Here is a 22,611-nt window from a genome sequence, read left to right as displayed (position 1 = left end):
CTTGACCTACTTGTCAACCTGTACTTAACTTCTCCAGAGCAGCATGCAAACAGAAAATCTCTCAGTGTGTTTGGTTCGGAGACACCAGCTTGGTAATGTTTCCCTGCGCGTCGCACAACTGGGTAGTCAAAACAGAAATTCAAATACCCCTTGATGCGACCTTGTCCTTTAAGGATTGAACAGGCGAATCTCTGGAGATATGAGCTCAAATCCCCCCAATGGCAGCTGAGGTAATTTAAATTAATTAATAAACCTTGAATTAAAAACTAGTCTCATGATCATGACACTCCTGGATTAGAGTAAAAATCCATCTGGCTCACTGAGGTCCTTCAGGGAATGAAATCTGCCATCATTATCCAGCCTGACTGATATGTGACTTCGGGCCCACAGTAATGTGGTTGACTCACAGTTACATCAAACTGCCACTGTGGGTGTACTCACACCACATGGACTGCAGTGGTTCAAGGAGACAGCTTGCCACCACCTTCTCAAGGGCAGGCAGGGGTGGGCAATAAATGCTGGACTTGCCAGCGATGTTCACGTCCCTTGAATGAATACAAAGAACGTTTGCAGTTTGGAATTTTGAGGTAACTTTGCCCCATCTTGCAACATATTGTTTGTAAGGTAATTAATATTTAGAAATTTGGACACATTATGAGATATGGGCCTGCCTATTGGTGTTTAAAGTACACAAGCCATGATAAAGAAGCCAAGGTGTCTGAGTTGGGACCAAATTCCAACTAAACTTCCACTCAGAGCGCCCTTTAGACTATTAAAGCAGTGAGCTCATCCCAGATAAAAAAGGTGAAGGTTAAAAGTCCAGCCTGGAGAGTGACTAGAAAGAGTCTGTGCTGTGGTGTGGAACATACGTGGCTTGTTCTGAGCTTTGCATGTGCTTTGTCTCAATCTTCTCCACCCCTCTTTGTTTAACCAGCTTTGTTAGCTATGAGAGGAGGGGCAGTGATTGTACTGTGCTTGGCCCTCACTGTGGCACATGCTGAGGATGTCAATAACGCCACCACTGCAAACCAGGATGACTCTGGCACCAACTCAGACTGGGGCATTGGATCTATCCGAGACAGCTTCGAGACCATAAATGGATACTTTGACTCATTCCTGGAGCTCCTTGGTGGCAAGAATGGAGTGTGCCAGTACAAGTGCCGGTATGGTAAGTATGAGGCAGAGTACTCAGGTAACAATATGCCCCGGGCATCCTTACAGGTGAGAAAGTGCAAGGAAGGCAAATGAAAGAGGATTTAGGGAACATTAGAAAAGTAATAGAAAGCCAGAAGCAGAACTAGGGAAGAGAAACCTGCCCAAATAAAACAGCAGTGAGACACAGAGTGTCAACAATCAAAAAGAGAGACAAAATGATCTGTACTGATCTGGGATTTACTGTCTTTTAGAGAAAGATCATTCAACAGAAAAATTAAAAACCAAACAAATGCAATTCTCTGTGTGTGATCTCCTCCGTCATTTTCTGGTTTGGAATTTTTCAGTGATTGTTTGATTAATCATTAACCTTTCTGAAAAGACTTTCATTTGTGTTTGAGGGTTAAAGAACCCAAAGATGAGATAAATCAAAAGTTGGGAAATGTTACAAAATACTAATAAAATGTGATTATAGAAAGTAAAGTGAGAAATCACTTGAGAAGTGCATAATATTCTGAATGAAAAGCATAGGAACTGAGTTTGTACTTGTGCTTGTGCATGTGTGTGTGTGAGAATACTTACCTATACATGAGTACCATGTTGACTTAGTTTAATACATGTGTACATGTATACATCTGTGTTTGCAACTGTGTATGTGAGAGTGCCTGTGACTGTATGAGTGTGCTGGATGTATATATCTGTTTGATGCATGTGCACATATCAGCGTGGACTCTGTAGCGCTGCATGAGAGCTTCATTTTTAGAAGCACTGTCCTTCAGGTGAGAAGTTAAATCAAGGCTCTGTCTCCTCTGGTGATTCAGGTGAATGTTGAAGATCCCATGACACTATTTAAAGGAAGTTGCGCTTTCCTGATATCCTGGCCAATATTCCTTCCTCCACTAAAACCAGATTAATGGATCATCCATCCCAATGTAGGTTGTGAGGTTTTGTGCACGGGTGCCACATTTGACAACAGTCTTAACGTTTTACATCAGTATTAGTTTGCATTACTTTGATGTGACAAAGATGTTACATAAATGGAAATCTTTCTTCAGTTCTTTTCTATTCTGTCGACAAAAAGAATGCCTCCTAAACATCTTCCTACTTCCCAACCTTCATAAATTTGAGCTCATCCAAAGCTCTGCTGCCCAAATCCTAACTTCCATCACGTCCCATTCATCCATCCCTGTGCTCGCTGACCATTGACTCCCAGTCTGGCAACATTTTGAAACAAAAATTCTTTTTCATGTTTTCAAATCCTTCAATTGCCTCCCCTGCCTCAGTAACCACCTCCTACAATCCTCTGAGATATCTGCACTCCTCTAATTCTGATGTCTTGGGCATCCCTTATTTTAATTGTTCCAACACTGGTAGTCCTGCCTTCAAGTTGCCTTAGGCCTTATGCTCTGGAATTCCCACCCTAAACCTCTCTACCTCTCCATCCTCTTTAAAGACCTACCTCTTTGACCAAGCTTTTGGTCATTAGTCCAAATATTTCCTTATGTAACTCGGTGTCATAAATTGTTTGAGACACAACTATGAAGCGCCTTGGGGCGTTTTTCTATTTATCATATTTCTATGTTAATATGCTATATAGATGCAAGTTGTTGTTGTTCAATGAGGAGGAAGGTAAAATGGATCTGAGAGGATTTTGAACTGAGCTATAAGTGTGCGAAGATTACCTAGTTGTATAAACTGTACCATTCACTATGTTCTCTCTCCATCTAGGGAAGGCACCTTTACCAAGACCTGAATATAAAGCCCCTGAACCAAATGGCTGTAGCTCGTCTTTCCTTGGACTCAAGGTACCAGACACTGTATGTACTAAAAGCACAACTTCCATTTTATACTCATCTCTTTGCAATGATTACTCATAAATTTATTCTGTCACATAATCTAATCAGGAGTGTCGCGCCAAATTTTAAGGTGCAGAAGCTCCAAGAAAATGTGTTGGCCATATCATTTCTAAATCAACAATTACATTGTTTTCCTGTGTATTAATCATTTGAGTCTCCAAACGTCAGTAAAATTATGCTTTTTAAGTGAAAAATATGAGTGCCAGTAGACATTTTATTTCGAACCACGTGGCATTTTGAATCATTAGTCTTAGCATTGCTAAAATTTCATTATGCAACAGTTTAATTATGTAATTCAAGCCTATTGAAAACAAGAATTGCGGAAAATTTTACCTACTCCTGACTGGGGGATGGGATATAGAGGGACAACTGCTTTTCTTGATTTATATTGATAACCCAGATTGCAGATTTCAATTTCAGAATTTGAAGATGATGCAAGACTTGGAAGTCTTGTGAACTGTGAGGAGGATAGTGATAGACTTCAAGAGGATATAGACAGGCTGGCAGAATGGGCAGACGCACGGCAGATGAAATTTAATGTAATGTAAGTGATACATTTTGGTCAGAAGAACAAGGAGAGGTGAAATAAAATGAAGGGTCCAATTCTAAGAGAAATGCAGGAGAGGAGGGACCTGGGTGTATATGTGTGTATAAATCATTGAAGGTGGCAGGGCAGGTTGAGAAAGCAGTTAATGAATTACGCTGAACCCTGGGTTTTATAAATAGGGGCTCAGAGTGCTAAGACATATAAGTTGTGAACCTTCATAAAACACTGGTTCAGCCTCAACAGGAAGGATGTGAAGGTTTTAGAAAGGGTGCAGAAAAGATTTACAAGAATGGCTCCGAGGAAGAGAGGCTCCGTTTACGTGGATAGATTGGCGAAGCTGGAGTTGTTCTCCTTGGAGAAGGTTGAGAGGAGATTTGTTAGACGTGTTCAAAATCATGAGGGTCTGGATAGCATAAACGGGCAGCAACTGTTCCCATCGACATAAAGTTGAGAACCCTAAAGTGATTAACAAAAGAATCAGTGGCGACATGAGGAAAAACTTCTTTATGCAACAAGTGGTTTGGATCTGGAACGCACTACCTGAGGGTGTGGTGGAGACAAATTCAATTGTGATTTTCAAAAGATAACTGGATAATTACCTGAAGAGAATTTTTTTTATTGGGCTGCAGGGTAAAGGTGGAGGAGTAGGATTAGCTGAGTTGCTGTTGCAGAGACCTGACACAAAGACAATGTGCTGACTAACCTCCTTCTGTGCTGTAACTATTCTATGATTCTAGTATAAATACGTTCAAGGAACTTGATAAACACAGGAGGAAGAAAGGAGCTGAAGGTTACCCTGATAGTGTGATCAAGAAGGGTGGGAGGAGTCTTGTGTAGAACATAAACACCAGCAGAGATGAGGTGGGCCAAATGGCCTGTTTCTGTGCTGTAAATTCCATGTAAAATTGTCAGCAGGGAATACAAACACTATACCACGTTTCTCATCCTCAGGCCATCACTGCCAAGGAATTCATGTTCAGTAGGCAAACATGGCAGGGTGTTTGGGGATATTGATGCAGCTTTAGATCCCAGGAACCTTGAGCTTCAAAGACCCTGAACTACCCTGTTTATGAGAAAGCTGTGTGCAGGGAGTTGTAAGGTCTGTATTTTTTTTAAACAGCCAGGGAGCTGTACAGGAGAGTCACTGCTGTTGTTGCTGCTGCTGCACAGTGACTCAGTGACACTCAGCAGCAGCAGCAGTGAGGGGCCCAGGACCCTGGGCCTGGCCTTCCATCCATCACCTCTTAACATCCACAGGCTCTGGATTCACAGCCACACTGCAAGCTCCAGATGTTCCAGTCAACTCTTACTGTCCAACCTGAACTAAAACTCCAGGAACTTGTGGCCAAACTTGCCCTTGTGCCCCACATAATAACACAGAGAATTTATTCAACATGGTCCCAGGGCTGCGTCACAAGTCACGCAGCTCAATGTGCTTGCGAGAGGATTTCCCTCCAGTTCTGATTGTTGCCATTAACGAGTGATATCCCCCGACACGTGTTACTCCTGGAAACAAGTAGCTTCAATACTGGAGGCAGTGAGGATTAAAATCCAATCAGACAATCAGTGGAGTGGGTTCCACTGAGATCAATGGATAGAAAAATCAAGCGGGGCGTATAACAGCTGGCCAAACAGCAATGGAGAGTTTACCATGCAGCCTTTAAATAGGAGGTGCTGGAGGTAAAATAGGAGGTATTGGAAGTGGGGTAAGGCTAGAGCCAAAGTTACGGAAAAGCCAATTACTTTTCCAAGCTACTAATCTTCGGGACTGTTGGACAGGCTCTGTTGATAGCAGGAATAAGGTGTTGCTCCATTTTCTGGCATCTAAGTTGAGTGAAGCAAGAATATATTGGCCATTCACACCAAGTCCGCGTGACACGCAGCTCCCATGCCATACATGTTCAATACGTGAATGATATACCCCCTAGTATCACCTTTTATACAGATGTGCACTATAACTGTCAAGCTGGTGTTTTATGTTAAAAAAAAACCACTCAGCATTGCTAATGAGGAATTAGTCAGAACAATCCAATCATTCAGTTCTGCCACATCTTAAGGATGAGTAAATTTTGGGTGAGAACTGAGGAATCTGGAAGGAGATAAAGTCAAGCCTCGTTTTTCCCATTCTCACGCTTCTTGTTAAACCCCAGATTTGTTTATTACAAAATACATTTAAAAAATGTTTGTACTCACTCTGAATTTTCAACCTTAAAATGATTTCAATAGAGATTTCACCACGTTGCACTTTCACTGCCCTCCCTCTCCAACCGGGACTTTTCTCATGTTAGTTTTAAAATTCACAGCTGACCTCCAGAAGTTTATATCAATGCATCTTTCATGAGTGATTTCACTTCCTTAGCAACGTTTTGTGTTGTTGTCAAGAAAGAAGACTTGGATTTGGACAGATTGAGTTGACCCAAGGGCTCTTTGAGTTAAGAACGGGTGTCTAAATGCCTCAGGCAGCATTGGTGACTATTCATTATGGTCCCAATGAATCATGTGGGGACATGAGATGGTGGATTACAGGACTAGATATTAAAGCCGTTAAGTAGGTGTGCTATGGCAGCATTATACCCCTGAATCTTGTGCCAGTACAGAGGGAGTGCTGTACTTTGGAGCGTATGAGATGTTATATTAAGGGCGGAATCATCTGCTCCTGTTTTGCGGTGGGTGGGAGCAGAAAATATCAGGGAAAATAGCAGAAAAGATCGCAAAAATCACATCATCATAAAACCAGTTTGCGACCCTCTGCTCCAGCCGTCGATGGAGGACCTCGCTTCCCACCTCTGCTCGTCAGGAACCTCATTTCAATACTTTAGCATCTCATTATAAGCCCTGCTTGTCGGAATCATCCCTCTACGCTAGATCACCTGGGCCTATCGGTGTGATTGCGCACCGACACGTTTCACAACTGTCTATAAGCAACGTGCACCTGGCAGGCTGACTGCGCTCGGGACTTTGAGGTTTGTTTGCCTACCTTGCTTCGGGCAGCAAGCGCAGTCACCAGCGCCAGGCTTCGCAGACAGCACCACATCACTCTTAGCGGGGCTGACGGGCAGGTCTCTACCTACCAGACCAGCTTTAATGCGGGGGTAGCTTTTCAACGGCTGCAGGGCCAGGGTTTGCTTGGGGAAAGGGGAGAAGTGGCCTCAGGCAAGGGACAGGCTGCAGGGCGAGGGCTGTAATGGGGAAGGAGGTATCACAGGGTGTGTGTGGGGACACATGTCCATAATATGATAGAATTCTTCATCAAGGTGGAGAATGACATGGTTGATCCTGAGACTAGGGCACTGAATCTTAATAAAGGAAACTACGATGGTATGAGGCGCGAGTTGGCTATGATGGATTGGGAAACGTTACTTAAAGGGATGATGGTGGATAGGCAATGGCAAACATTCAAAGAGTGCATGGGTGAACTGCAACAATTGTTTATTCCTGTCTGGCGCAAAAGTAAAACAGGAAAGGTGGCCAAACCATGGTTTACAAGGGAAATTAGAGATAGTATTAAATCCAAGGAAGAGGCATACAAATTGGCCAGAAAAAACAACAGACCTGAGGATTGGGAGCAGTTTGGAATTCAGCAGAGGAGGACCAAGGGATTGATTAAGAAGGGAAAATAGAGTACGAGAGTAAGCTTGTGGAGAACAGAAAAAACTGACTGTAAAAGTTTCTGTAGGTATGTAAAGAGAAAAAGATTAGTGAAGACAAATGTTGGTCCATTACAGTCACAGGCGAATTTATAATGGGGAACAAAGAAATGGCTGACCAACTAAATACATACTTTGATTCTGCCTTCACAAAGGAGGACACAAATAACATACCAGAAATGTTGGGGAACACAGGGTTTAGTGAGAGGGAGGAACTGAAAGAAATCAGTATTAGTAGGGAAATGGTGTTGGGGAAATTGATGGGATTGAAGGCCGATAAATCCCCAGGGCCTGATAATCTACATCCTAGAGTACTTAAGGAAGTGGCCCTAGAAATAGTGGATGCATTGGTGGTCATCTTCCGAGATTCTATAGACTCTGGAACAGTTCCTACAGATTGGAGGGTAGCTAATTCCACAGTAACCCCACTATTTAAAAAGGGAGGTAGAGAGAAAACAGGGAATTATAGACCAGTCAGCCTGTCGTCGGTAGTGGGAAAAATTCTAGAGTCCATTATAAAAAATTTAATAGCTGAGCACTTGGAAAACAGTGGCAGAATCGGACAGAGTCAGCATGGATTTACCAAAGGGAAATCATGCTTGACAAATCTACTGGAATTTTTTGAGGATGTAACTAGTAGAGTTGATGAGGGGGAGCCAGTGGATGTGGTTTATTTGGACTTTCAGAAGGCTTTCAACAAAGTCCCACATAAGAGATTGGCGTGTAAAATTAAAGCGCATGGGATTGGGGGTAGTGTATTGAGATGGATAGAAAACTGGTTGGCAGACAGGAAACAAAGAGTAGGAATAAACGGGTCTTTTTCCGAATGGCAGGCAGTGACTAGTGGTGTACTTGCAGGGATCGGTGCTGAGACCCCAGCTATTCACAATATATATTAATGATTTAGATGAGGGAACTAAAAATAATATCTCCAAATTTGCAGATGACACAAAGCTGGGTGGGAAGGTGAGCTGTGAGGAGGATGCAGAGATGCTTCAGTGTGATTTGGACAAGCTGAGTGAGTGGGCAAATGCATGGCAGATGCAATATAATATTGATAAATGTGAGGTTATTCACTTTGGTAGCAAAAACAGGAAGGCAGATTATTATCTGAATGGCTATAAATTGACAGAGGGGAATGTGCAACGAGACCTGGGTGTCCTCGTACACCAGTCGCTGAAGGTAAGCATGCAGGTGCAGCAGGCGGCAAAGAAGGTAAATGTTATGTTGGCCTTCATAGCCAGAGGATTTGAGTACAGGAGCAGGGATGTCTTGCTACAATTATACAGGGCCTTGGTGAGACCACACCTGGAATATTGTGTGCAGTTTTAGTCTCCTTATCTGAGAAAGAATGTTCTTGCTATAGAGGGAGTGCAGCGAAGGTTTACCAGACTGATTCCTGAGATGACGGGACTGACATATGAGGAGAGATTGAGTCGGTCAGGATTATATTCACTGGAGTTCAGAAGAATGAGGGGGGATCTCACAGAAACCTATAAAATTCTAACAGGACTAGACAGGGTAGATGCAGGAAGGATGTTCCCGATGGTGGGGGAGTCCAGAGTCAGGGGTCACAGTCTGAGGATACGGGGTAGACCATTTAGGACTGAGATTAGGAGAAATTTCTTCACCCAGAGAGTGGTGAGCCTGTGGAATTCGCTACCTCAGAAAGTAGTTGAGGCCAAAACATTGTATGTTTTCAAGAAGGAGTTAGATATAGCTCTTGGGGTGAAAGGGATCAAAGGATATGGGGAGAAAGTGGGAGCAGGCTATTGAGTTGGATGATCAGCCATGATCATAATGAATGGTGGAGCAGGCTCGAAGGGCTGAATGGCCGAACCCTGCTCCTATTTTCTATGTTTCTATATTGATCTGTGAGGGCTGAGGAGGCAGTCTCCAGAGGATATGAGGCCAGATGGACATGTGAGGGTGTGTGTGAGAGAGTGAGTGGTGATGTCCCTTGAGCTGGCAGTGAGTGAGATGCCAGTGAATGTGTGATGGGCTTGTGAGTGTGTGAGTTTAGAGTGATGAGATGGTTGTCTTACCCTGGCGGCACAGGTGAGATCATTCATCCGGTTTCTGCACTGGATGGCCAACCTCTTCTGTGCAGCGTTGGCACTGACCACCACTGCCATTGCCTCCCAAGCCGGAGTGGAGAGACTGCTGGACCTCTTGCGACCAGAACAAGGGTGGAGGACGTCACGATGGGCCTCCAAAAGGCATTCCAGTGATGGGTCACTGAAATCTTCTTGGCTTTCAGGGCCATGGCTTCACTGGAGCAGCCCTGGGCTGCCAGCATTGAGAATTGTGTGGGTGGCTGCAGTTTAGATATGGCACCCAGAGTGAGGAGGCGGTGAGGTAACGGTGTGGCGGGAAATTCAGAGGCTGCCCGCCAGCGAGATAGCGTGTTTCCTGTGGCTGCATAATTAATGCGGCGGGAAGCAGACAGCACAGCGCAAAAACCCACCATTGCAGCCAGCGGGTAAAATGTTGTTTTTCACGCCCACTACCTCACTTAGTGCAATTCTGGGACAATTCCACCCCAAGGCTCAGTCTACCCACTCAGGTGAATACAAAAGATCCCTTTGGCACTATTCAAAGGGGAGCAGGGAAGTTATCCCATGTAGCTGGGCTTATATTTAACCCTCAACCAATAAATCACTAAAACAGATTATCTGGTCATTTAGTGCTGTTTGTGGGAGCTTTCTGTGTGTAAATTGGCTGCCGCGTTTCCTACATTACAACAGTGACTACACTGCAAAAGTACTTCAGTGGCTGCAAAGTGTTTTGGGATGTGGAAGGCTCTATATATATGTGGATTGTCTCTTCTCACTGTGTCCACCAGTCCCAGGCAGGGGTCGGTACATGCAGCCATGCAAATGTGGTCATTGTATACAGCAGGCTCGACGCTGTACACACCAGCTCCATATATATATATATCAATGGATATGTTATATACACCCATTTTTGTTGCTATTGTGTATTTTGGTTCACAATATACATTTCTGGGTAGATAATGTTGATGCCAATTGAAATTTCAATGGTATAATCAGGTTCTGTTCTGTCATTGAATAACTATCAAGGTTTTCTGATGGTAACCAGGTTGTCATTGTGATAACCACTACCCATTTCTGGTTCCCTAGGTTAAATATTGGTTGGTTTGGTAGTTACACAGGAACAGGGGGAGACCATTCAGCCACTTGAACCTGCTCCATGGCTGATCTGCACCTCAGCTCCAATTAACACCCTTCCAGCCATAATCCTTTAGTGCCTTAACTTAATTAAAACCTGTTAGACTCAGTCTTGAAAGTTTCAATTGATCCAGTATTTTTGTGGAGCAGAATTCCAGATTTTCACCACCCTTAAGAAGTGGCAAGATCCAAAGTAGAGTCATATTGGACTTGAAATGTTAACTCTGTTTCGCTCCCCACAGGTATGCCAGACCTGCTGAGTGTTTCCAGCATTTTCTGTTCTTATTTCACGTCTCTCACAGCATCTACAGTATTTTGCTTTTATTATATATGTGAAAAACTACTTCCTGATTTCACACCTGAATGGTGTAGCTCTGGTTTCGAGAGTCTGGCCCCCCAGTTCTGGATCTCCCAATCAGAGGAAGTAGGTGCTGAGGTCAAATTCACTCAGTTCTTGCAGGCTGAGTAGAGTTGAGCCCGTCAGAAATTACGAACATATGAAATAGGGGTAGGAGGAGGCCATTCAGCCCCTCAGGCCTGCTCTGCCATTCAATAAGATCATGGCTGATTTGTTTGTGTTTCGAGTTCTACATTCCCATCTACCCCCGATAACCTTTGATTCCCTCGCCCAACAAGAATAAAAAAATAATAACTCGTGGCGCTTCTGACTCAGCGTCGTGGAGCGCACTGAGGCCAGCCCACCCCAGTCGACAGTCACACCGGGAGCACAGGGTGCCCGTTTCCACCCCGCAACACCACCCCCCACCCCCACCCCAACTCCCCCCCACCCCCCACTTCCCCCCAGCACTCACGAGGTGGAAGGCATGGCAGTGGTCGCTTCCCCTGACCCCAGGAAATGGCAAGGGCCCCCGCCAAGGGCTATAACACTCGCCAAAGGAGCAACGAGTCACCTTCCCCACCGGCCTTCCCAGCCGACCCAGAGACAGTCACAGCCCATCACCAACGGAGGAGGTGTGCCCAGCGGCACATCAGCATGAAGCTGTGAATTATGGGATAAATGAAATTGTAACAACAGCTATGGTTCCCACACCTTTGGCTGCAGTGGTGCCCTGCATGTATCTAGTTACCGTTGCACTGATGTCGAGGATTTCTCGATGTTGCATCTGCTCTAGAGCACTGGGAGACAGAGTTCACAAACTCCTAATGATACAATGGAGGCAGAGGCATTATTATGAGTGTTAGACACCTGTCCCTGTGTCCACGGAACCAGCCGCCCTCAAGGGAATATTTTCATTTTAAGTTTGTCACTGAGGAAGTGTACAAGGTAAATGTGTCGTTAGAAACAGAAAATGCTGGAAATTCTCAGCAGGTCTGGCAGCATCTCTGGAGACAGAAACAGAGTTAACCTTTCAGGTTAATGACCTTTCATCAGACTTCATCAAAAATAGATGGGTGTTGCCTACATCCATGAATAGAGAATAAGACCTGGTCAACTATGGATTGTGATAAATATCCCCACTAGATTCCCAGGATATTACATGGCTGCAGGTGCTGGAGGTAGATGGTGAGGTTTTGAGGTAGGACTTAGTGTTTAGTTATGACGGTTTGACCATTATGAGTGTGGGGAAGGCTTGATGGACCAACTGGTCTTTCCCTGCCTGTCGATTTTGTACGCTCGTGGTCAGATTGACTGGCTAAGACATGAGGAGTTTGATGGATACATACAATTGCATCACTTGTGGAGATCCTTAACTCTGTGACTGACCCATGCCCTAGTGAGAACAGCTGACAGTGATGTGGCTCAACAACATATTGTTGCTAAGATTCAGCCGTTCTCATAAGATGTTGAGTTCCTGGCTGTGGGAAGTCCAAGTAGAATCTTTGCTTCAGACTCTTCGAGCTGACCCTGCTATTATTCTCCTTCTGTTTTTCCAGCTCGATTTGGGAATACCAGCCATGACTAAGTGTTGTAACCAGCTCGATCTTTGCTACGACACCTGTGGAGCCAACAAGTACCGGTGTGACGCCAAGTTCCGTTGGTGCCTCTACGGAATCTGCTCCGACCTCAAGAAAAGTTTGGGCTTTGTGTCAAAGGTTGAAGGTCAGTATTTTAATTGGAAACATATCAACTAGATTCAGCCACTGCAGAGATTTACGATAGTGACACAAAGATGCTTATGGGAGTATTGGGTGTGGTGGTAAAGACCAGTGGTGTAGAAAACAGACAGTATTTGGAATACGAACAGTAAACAATCAATAGGTCCCTCAATATCTGATAAGATAATGTTTGGGTGTAGACTTTTCACGAGAACTTTTCTGTTTGTTTATAATTCAGAATCCCAGCAGTTTCTTGCATCTCTGTCTCTAGTCACGGCTCAGTGGGTAGCACGCTCATCTGAATCAGAAGGTCATGGGTTCAAGACCCACTCCAGAGAATGAGCACCTAATATCCAAGTCGACACTCCAGTGCAGCGCTGAGGGTGTGTCGCACTGTTGGAAGTGCCATCTTTGATGGATGAGATGGTAAACCGAGGCCCTGTCTGCCCTCTTGGGTGGGTGTAAAGAGCTCACGGCACTATCTGAAGAAGAGCTGGGGAGTCCTCCCCATTGTCCTGGCCAATATTTATCCTCCAACCAACACCATTAAGTAAATAGACTATCTGGTCATCAGCACATTGCTGTGCACCAATTGGTTGTCCTGTTCTCTACGTTACAAAGTGACAACACTGCAAAAGTACTTCATTGGCTGTAAAATGCTTTGGGACATCATGAGGTCATGAGAGGCACCAATTAAATGGAAGTTCTTTCTTTTAGCCTGTGAATCGGTGGCGGACACCATGTTCAATGCAGTCTGGACCCTGGGTTGCAAGCCTTTCATGAACAGTCAGAGGGCAGCCTGCTTGTGCAATGAGGAGGAAAGAGACGAGCTTTGAAGATAAAGATGCCGTATGTTTGTGCCTGTACATACAATGTGACTCTCCCTTTCTGTGACTACACATATTTTTTACATGACTTTCCATGTACATATGTTGTAACTGTCCTCACTGTCACCTGTACAGACAACACTGGGGCTACCTACTGGCAATGTAAATTATTTATTTCATGCTCTTTTCTAGAATGATATAACACAGAAGAAGGCCATTTGGCCCATCATGTATGTGGCAGGTTTATAATTTACAATAATTTCATGTCAATTCATAAGCAACAATTACTACCTACTGCCACATGTTTTGGAACAGTTTTTAGCAACCAGTATGGTCAGGGAAGGCTATTTGATTTTTCACATGCTCATTGTGCCTCCCCTTCTAACATTATTCTCTACTCTTTCCCTTATTTGTGTCGCGCACTGTTCCAAGAGTGTGGATGTAGCCTGTTCCCTGATTGCCATTTGTGCCCTCTGGCATTAATCAATATCTTCAGGCAATATCCAAGATTATCCTGGAAGTCAGTCTAATTTGTGTCCGTGCCATGGCCGGGAATGGTATATGAGGAACATGGGGACAAATCCACATTCACTCACCTCATGGCGCAGTGAGTGGCTTCCACACGCCATCGCCCCATCCTTTGCCACCAGGCACTCTAACAACATCGGATTACATTTGTCCAACTTCTTTAACATAACCAAGCGGCTGCACAGGAACAATATCAAATGAAATTTGATACTGAGCGAAATAAGAAAATATTAGAACACATGAACCAAAAGTTTGGTCAAAGGTGTAGGCTTTAAGGACCCTCTTAAAGGAGGAGAGAGATGGAAAGATTCAGGGAGGGAATTGCAGAGCTTCGGGCCTGGATAATGAATAGAACTCACCACTAGGCACTGTATCCTACATACATATTCCTTCGACTCACTGTTATCTGCATGATGGAGATGATAGACTGGAGGATTGTAAATTGATTAATCCCACAGTGGCTGCAGGCAGCTGACACAAGCAGCAGAAATAAGCAGCTTGCAAAGTCAACAGATATGAACAAATATAGAAGGCAGAATTCTCGATATGCTAAATGTGCCTGCCTAAAAAAACCTGACGACCTAGTGGACCCTGTTACAGACCCCTCCAGGATCTGTGGAGCCCAGTTTACTGTACAGGATACATCACATGCCATCTGTAACATGAAGCCACAGGAACAAACTTGTTTTACTGAGTGTCACAGAACGTGTGTGTCTGTGTGTGTTCTGTGTGTGTGTGTGTGTCTATGTGCCTGTGCTTGTGTGTGTGCCTATGTGTGTGTCTATGTGTCTGTGTGTGTATCTATGTGCCTGTGTCTGTGTGTATTTGTGCTTGTGTGTGTGTGCCTGTATGTGTGTGTCTGTATGTGTGTGTATATGTGTGTGCATGTCTATGGGCCTGTATGTGTGTGTCTGTGTGCCTATATGTGTGTGTCTATGTATGAGTGTGTGTGTATGCCTGTATGTGTGTATCTGTGTGCATGTGTGTGTGTTTGTGTGCCTATATGTGTATGTGTGTATTTGTGTATGTGTGCATGCATGTGTGCATGCATGTGTGCATGCGTGTGTGCATGTGTGCACGTGTTTTTGTGTGTGTGTTGCAAATTATCTTCCCTGTTGAGTGTACAACAGTACAGGTTGGTTGGTCACCATGATTCGTCTTCCATTTCCAGACCCCCTCTCCACCTGCATGGTCTCATAGAGTCATTATAGAATTATTAAGAGACAGAAGGAGGCCAGTCAGCCCATCAAATCCAGGCCATTTATTTGGGCTTGGAACACAAAGCTGCAATATTGTAATGATGAGTGAGAGGGTAGGTGGAGGCGATCTTTTGAGGATGAACAAAATTATGCCAAATCAAATATTTTGTTATTTAAATAAATCTTTGCAAATGTGGCTCAGTACAATGCTGACAGGAATACTCTTGAAATGGGAACAATGTGCCTAGACAACACTGAAACTATTCTGTGTTGGGACATTTCTTCTATCTTGGTATATCCCTATCCAGCAGTGATGTTGGGAATGAGTGCACATGTATGTGTGAACATGTGTGCGCGTGTGTGTGTGTGTGAGCAATGAGAACACGAAGTTGCTGTATAACCTATATGTTATGGATACATCATGAGATCAAGGCCACAAAGAATGTGAATGGAAACATCTAAACTTCAGAAAATATCTAGGGCACATTCTGACCATCAAATCTTAGTAATTATTGGCAGAAATAAAAAGGTTGCAATGATAATCAATGCACATGTTAAATGGGGCAGAGAGGGTGCTGATCTTGGCTAAACATTTAAACAAGGTCAGAGCTTATGGTAATTTGTACCCTAAAATGGAAAACATATGATTGTTATGGAGGTGAAAGGAGGCAGTCTTGGTGATGGAGAGAATATGGGCTTGGAAGCAACGCTTAGGACTAAATAGGACGCTAAGGTTACAAATAGTCTGATTCAATCTGAGGCTGTAAGCAGGCAGGGAGGTGAAATTGATAGTTTGGAGATGGAGTTTGCGGCAGTGACCAAAGGCAGTAGCTCTGGTCTTCTCAATGTTCAACTGGAAGACATTTTGTCTCATTCAAGATTGAATGTTGGAAAATCAGCAGAGGAGAGTGTAGAGAGAGGTGGTGATGAGGTAGAGCTGGGTGCCATTAGCATACACGTAGAACTTGATGTCATGTCTTTGGATGATATCACTAGGAAGCAGCATGTAGGTCAGAAACGGGAGGGGACCAAGGATAGATCCATGAGGGGCTCCTGAGGTAATGGAGCAGGAATGGGAGGAGAAGCCAATACAGGTGAATCTCTGGCTATGACTTATAGGCAAGACCGGAACCTCACAACACAAGGGCCAGGAAGGGAATTTGGATGATTATCAGTATAGTGGGAATCGGGTGGAGAGAGCAGGAAGTCGGAGCTTTGGGAGCAAGGAGAGGAAAACATGTTTCATTCGCATTGTTAACAATGAATTTGATTCCAAATACAGTTTGAAGTAACATATTGGGGTGACTTTATTAAAGTGGTACAATTACACTTGACTATCACTGAGGCATTGTATTCAAAATAGACTATTAAACATTATGCTGCAGTGCGATATTTATTCATTTAGTGTCCTGAACGTATTACAAGAAAGTTATTTTTCATTAATACCAGACAACAAAGTGGATATGTTTCACTACAAAAAAGCAATGATTCATTTTTGCTGTTTATGTATAATGCACAAATTAAAAGCTCTTCAAAGGAGTAAACAGAATGTTCCGGATGCTCCAAGTTCCATTATTCGGTGTCGATCACTATTGGACCTCCACTGAGGAGATGATCCCTCAGGTGACCTGAATCCTCCCTCTCGATGGATCTGCGCATCCGTCTGCGGCAGCCCTGTGAGCATCGCGAAGCGGTGTCCAAGGCCCCACACACCAGAACTCGGCAGTGCAGGAACACTTTCTACAGAGTGAGCAGATCACGCGTCAGTGCATAGCCGCAACCTCACTTCTAGACCCATTTGTGGGAGCAGATTTCATGAGTTAGGGCTCTCCCTCCCGCGGAGCCTCAGTCAGTGGGAGGACTGACAGTGAGTTAGATGCACAGGGCTGGGTGCCTGAATTCGTAGAATCATAAAACGATACAGCACAGAAGGAGGCCATTTGGCCCATCGTGCCCTTGTTAGAGCTATGCAATTTGTCCCACTTCCCTGCTCTTAACTCAAAGACCTACAATTATTCCCTTCACGTGTTTATCCAATTCTCTCTTTTTAGGCCCCTATTGAATCTGCATCCATCATCCTTTCAGACAGTACATTCCATATCAAAAAAACTCGGTGTGTAAATTTTCTCTTCATCATGTCACCTCAGGTTCTTTTACCATCCTCCTTAAATCTGTGTCCTCTGGCTTTCTACCCTTCTGAAACTGGAAACAGCTTCTCTTTATTTGCTCTACCAAAACCCTTCAAGAATTTGAACACCTCTGTCAAATCTTCTCTTTACCTTCTCTGCTCTTAGGAGAACAATCCCATCTTCTCCAGTCACTCCCCATTACTGACGTCCCTCATCCTTGCTGCCATTCTAGAAATCTCCTCTGCCCCCTCTCTAAAGCCTTGAGATCATTCCTTCAATGCCCAGGATTGTACACAATTCTCTCACTCAAGGGCCCGCACCAATTTTCTCGTTATTAATTTTAATAATCAATAATTGGGATCGATCTAAGTTGGCCACATTGTCTTCCCTGCTTGAGTGTCCAATCTGGTCTCCCATGATGTGAGACCGAGTGCGAGGTGTGCAAGGCCCTAAACACAATCTGGCTCAGAATTCCAATCAGAATTAGCAATGTCATGCAGGCCTCAAACTCGATCTGAACCATGTCACTGTCAAAATCACAATCCACATCATGATCCTCACTGAAATCAAAATCGCAATCCCTATCCTGATCTCACTCACAGACAAAATCCGCACCTTCTTTAACCAAGGAATAATGGGACAAGAGTGTAACAGATTCCACACTCTCCTCCTGTGACTGAATGAGTGTGACAGGATGTCACAGGCTCCACACTCCTCTGGTTGTTCAGGATATGTATTATCCTCCATCAGTTAAAACCCTCAGGGTGCATCTTAAACCTTCACATTTCTTGTGAGCAAAACTATTACCTTATTGTCTTTTCCCACAAACTTGAAGACAGGAACGTAGAAATGTTTTGCTAGATGGTCTGTGGATGTCTCTTGTTTGACAGTATCATCATTGATACAGCTATGAAACCAGAAACAAGGGTTTTGTTTAGACTCTAGTATATTAAAAAAAAACTATCCAACTGTCTTCAATTGCTATACTCAGGCTAACAAGCCTCATGGACTTAAATCTAGTTCATCTTACTCATGGTTGGTTGTCTAGGTTATTTGGCCAAACAGGTGGGTGTATAGAATCTGCCCTCAGGGTTTGGTATGTAGAGTTGGGTTAATTTGGAGATTGGTGGATGAGTTTGTAGAGTTGGCCTTCCATGACTTGGTAGATTTTGTATTGATCGAGCTTGTATTGGAGAATATGGGATATTTGTTATTCGGCAATGGAAGGACATTCTTTCGACAGCCAAGTAGCTGAGTTAATCAGGGCAAAGTTATGCAGCGAATCAGAACAAGCACTGGCTGATTTAGAGTTATCAAAATGCCAAGTTCTACCTTGATGAGGAAGCCCATAGCTTCTACAGATCCCCACTGATCTAATAGAATTTATCTACCTGTCTCATAAGGGTACAGGAAAACTATCATTTAATCTATCAAGCTCCTCTATATCCCATGTAAAATCATCTGTATCCCTATCATGGACTCTATTCCATCTGTTTAATCTCCAAGGGGGAAGTTCTTATCTTCTCGTTTTCTCATGTCTAACTCCAAAGCTTACGTGGCTGACTTCCTAAGCTCCACCTTACACAAACGCTTAACTTCATTGCCCCCAGTTCCCCAGTATATTGAATTGAAATCCTTGTCAACATTTACAAATCTGTCCATACTCCCCCTCACCCCTGCAGGCTCCTCCAGCTCATGGGATTCCAACTTGCAACTGTGGCCCCAGTATCCCCATCCATCTATCCTCCACCCCCAGCCTGACTATGAGTGGCGCCACTATCAGCCATCTTTGCTTCACTCTCTGAAACCCCTCTCCTTGCTCCTTCTTTTCCTCTCTTTAAGAACTCCTCAAAGCTACCTCTTCAAGCTTTTGTCATTTTGCTCAACTCTTCTTATTTCTAAACGCCCCTTTTTGTCTTCTTGGAAGCCTATTAGGATGCTTATAACATAAAAGAAAAATGCAAGTTGTTTTTCACTTCATTATCAGGGAGATTTCTCATTTTCCTTCAGTATGAACATCCACAACGTTATTCCCAATTATAAGAGCCCATTCAACTTAGGAGGAATGAATCATAGAATTTTGTAGCAAAGAGGAGGCCATTCGGCCCATTGTGCCTGTGCTATCCATTTAATCCCATTCCCATGCCCTTTCTTCAGAGCCTTTCGTAGAAAGATAACCTGATAGTTGTTAGAATCTGTAGGGGCTGTGGTGCTTTAGAAACATTGTTAAGAACATTCACCCATTTCTAGTAATTGACTGGTGGTCGTGTGAAAATCAGGACCCTTGTAAAAGGTTTTGGCTCTGTCTGGTACTTACCCATCCTTGATGAGGTAGTACCTCATGATATCATCACTGCTGGCTGTGGGGGTGGCAAAGCAGCTCTCAACTAATGCTTCAAGCCCATCCACATGCATAAGAGGTTCGATCCCAAAGTACAGCGAGTCTCGGAGCTTGAGAACTGGAGGTGTCTCTTTGTAAATCTCATCGAAATCCTTGGATTTAAAGATCTCCAGAGCAAAGGGGAAGAGCCCATGGTTTTTGCCCATGATCTGCAGTGGAGAATTTGCAGGGTTGGGCACATATCCCTCAGACACAGTGTACTGGCGGGGGAACTCACAGGTGATGGGAATCACTAGTTTACTGGTCCGGATGATAACGTCCCCATTACTGCCTGGAGTCTGTTTAGGAATACCGGTCAGTGTGTTTCTTGCAATTATCTTATCACTCACAACCTAGAGGAAAGGGTTAAAAACACAAACTTTAAGAACGACCAATACTTTCCTGCCTCTGTGACCATTTATAGCCCAAACATTTTCCCTAAAGAAAATTCAAAGCTGATCATCCGTGACATTGTTCATGGGTAGCCTGGGATCTGAAGCACAGATTGTGCTGTTTAGGTATGGAATTAGTGGATCTCCCATGGCATTGCTCATAATTAGCCTGGGATCTGGAGCACAGGTCATGCTGGTTAGGTATGGGTTAACCAATACCAATATAGAGCTGTAAGGAAAGGGATGAAGAGAAAATATTTATATAAACCCTGTAGTGGGTTTATATATAATATACATTATATATATAAACCCACTACAGGGTCTACCTGATCATTTCAGAACACTCCTGTGAAAGGGATTTAGTTTGCACTTTTTTCTTTCATGGAGTGTGGGCATCGCTGACAAGGCCACCCCTAATTACCCTTGAACTTGAACAAGCCACTCAGCTTGGAGGGCAGTTAAGAGACAATCACATTGCTGTAGGCCAGACCAGATAAGGACGGCAGATTTCCTTCCCTAAAGGGCATTAGTGAACCAGATGGGTTTTTACGACAATGGATGATAGTTTTGTGGTCACCATTACTGAGGCTAGTTTTATATTCCAGGTTTATTAATGAATTCAAATTCCACCAGCTGCCTTAGTGGGATTTGAACCCATGTCCCCAGAGCATTATCCTGGGCCTCTGGATTATTAGTCTAGTGCCATTACCACTCCGCCACCTTCTCCCCGTTGTTACCTCAATGATTGTGCCGCAACTTTTGAGATTAAAGTTGATGTTGGCGTGAGTCCCATTGGAAAGTGCTTTACATGATGCATTCAGTAGATACAATTCCAAGCCGCCTACCAAATCCTTAGGTACAGCCACTTCAATTGACTCTGACTTGCACTGCACAGGCACTGGCAACCGAAAGAGACAAGAGAGAAACAAGAGGTAAGATCATGGCATTGGGTTAAGGCAGCGCTTCCCAAATTTTTTCCCAATGTGACCCCATTTTAATGCCTCAGACTTCGTGTGACCCCAGATGGATCATTTGTGGGGGGGCAGGTGGTGGGAGGGTTAGAGAATTGAGTGGGTGTGGGGCAAATTGTTGAATGGGAACGGAAAGCTGGTGATCGGGGGTGGGGAGATGAGCGGTTGACCAGCTGGGGGCAACAGGGGCTGTTGGAGTGACGAGGGGAGTTGATGATTAAGCCATGCCCACCAACAGATAAATAAACAAACCTTTAAAGGGACCTCACAGCTGTCAAGACTCAGTCTGAGCTCCACGGCCGCCATCATTGCCTTGGAGCTCGTAACTCCAAAATCTCATCCCGCGACCCCATTTGGGGGTTGCAACCCACAGTTTGGGAACCCCTGGGTTAAGGTGTGGAAGAAGGACTGAGGCAAAGCAAATAAGCAAAACCTTTCACTGCTGGGTCACTAAAATCCCATTCTGTGTGTAACTAGTTTACAACATACTATACATGCCCTCTGATGTAAAAGTGAGACCAGTGTGGCTGGATTTACCTTGACAGGTGTGATTGTCCTCTGATAGCATTAATCCACGAGGGCACTCGCACTGATACCCTCCATCAGTTAACACACAACCGTGGCTGCAGCCTCCCTTATTGCTGTTACAACCTTCAATATCTGCAGGATCAAACATTACACTTCATCGAGTAGTGGAGAAACACATAAAATAGCATCACTCATTGAAAATAATGAACTGCTGCTTCTCATGTTGGTCTTCCTTGTGTGTGAAGCTCCTGGTACCACTGCACATATTTCATCTAGGACTCTTCACCATAACCTCACCGATATCCTTCATTCTGAAGTAAATCTCAACAAATTGCTTGTACTTCACTGAAATACCTCCTCAATAAAGAGCACACTCCCCTCTGGGAGTGAGAATTTAAAAAAAAACACTGGACAATACCACTATGAAGAGTGCAGTTACATCCATCTGACTGATTTACGGTTTCAGGAATGAGAGACTTCAGTGGCCAGGATAGAGTAACAAAGCTGGGGTTGTTTTAGAATCATAGAACCACAGAAAAGTTACAGTGCGGAAAGAGGCCATTCAGCCCATCGTGCCTGCACCAGCCGAAAAGAAAAATAAGAAACTAGCTGCTTATTTTAATCCCCTTTACTAGCACCAGGTCCATAGCCTTGCAGGTTACAGCACTTCAGATGCAGATCCAGGTACCTTTTAAATGAGTCGAGTGTTTCAGCCTCAACCACCAACTTAGACAATGAATTCCAGATGCCCACCACCTTCTGGGTGAAAAAAGCTTTTTCTTAGGTCCCCTCTAGTCCTTCTACCAATCACCTTAAATCTATGCCCCCTGGTAATCGACCTTAACTAAGTTTTTCCTGTCTACCCTATCTAGGCTCCTCATAATTTTGTACACCTTAATTAGGTAACCCCTAAGCCTCCTCTGTTCTAAGGAAAACAACCCTAGCCTATCCAGTCTTTCCTCATAGCTGCACTTTTCAAGCCCTGGCAACATTCTTGTAAATCTCCTCTGTACCCTCTCCAGAGCAATTATGTCCTTCCTGTAATGTGGTGACCAAAACTGTACACAAAATTCCAGCTGCGGCCTAACCAGCATTTTATACAGTTCCATCATGACATCCCTGCTTTTGTATTCAATGCCTTGCCCAATAAAGGAAAGCATTCCATATGCTTTCTTGACCACCTTATCCACCTGTCCTGCCACCCTC

At 44.0% G+C, this 22,611-nt stretch overlaps 2 protein-coding genes across 3 annotated transcripts in view; one reads left to right on the top strand and one right to left on the bottom strand.

Moving 5' to 3' along the window:
* The first annotated feature begins 825 nt into the window (after positions 1-825).
* Positions 826-16,394, top strand: pla2g12b (phospholipase A2, group XIIB). Of its 2 annotated transcripts, none has more exons than XM_078530962.1 (4): positions 826-1,168; positions 2,881-2,969; positions 12,290-12,455; positions 13,169-16,394. In XM_078530962.1, exons 1-4 carry the CDS (start codon positions 946-948, stop codon positions 13,285-13,287), a joined length of 597 nt encoding a protein of 198 aa, XP_078387088.1. In that variant the 5' UTR covers positions 826-945; the 3' UTR covers positions 13,288-16,394. The 2 variants fall into 2 exon arrangements, with proteins under 2 accessions (XP_078387088.1, XP_078387089.1); XM_078530963.1 differs by having other exon boundaries at positions 2,881-2,957; positions 13,169-14,022.
* The window catches only part of oit3 (oncoprotein induced transcript 3), a 22,408-nt gene continuing 16,084 nt past the window's right edge, over positions 16,288-22,611 (bottom strand). The window contains exons 5-9 of the mRNA XM_078530961.1: positions 21,415-21,537; positions 20,644-20,804; positions 19,452-19,867; positions 17,942-18,041; positions 16,288-16,745 (exon numbers count right to left, since the gene is read on the bottom strand). Coding sequence (XP_078387087.1) covers positions 16,578-16,745; positions 17,942-18,041; positions 19,452-19,867; positions 20,644-20,804; positions 21,415-21,537 — 968 coding nt within the window. The 3' untranslated portion in view covers positions 16,288-16,577. The remainder of the gene's footprint in view (positions 16,746-17,941; positions 18,042-19,451; positions 19,868-20,643; positions 20,805-21,414; positions 21,538-22,611) is intronic.

The sequence above is a fragment of the Cetorhinus maximus genome, chromosome 27 (assembly GCF_964194155.1).
Source record: "Cetorhinus maximus chromosome 27, sCetMax3.hap1.1, whole genome shotgun sequence".
Classification (NCBI taxonomy): Eukaryota; Metazoa; Chordata; class Chondrichthyes; order Lamniformes; family Cetorhinidae; genus Cetorhinus; species Cetorhinus maximus.
This window is presented reverse-complemented; position numbering and strand designations above follow the sequence as displayed.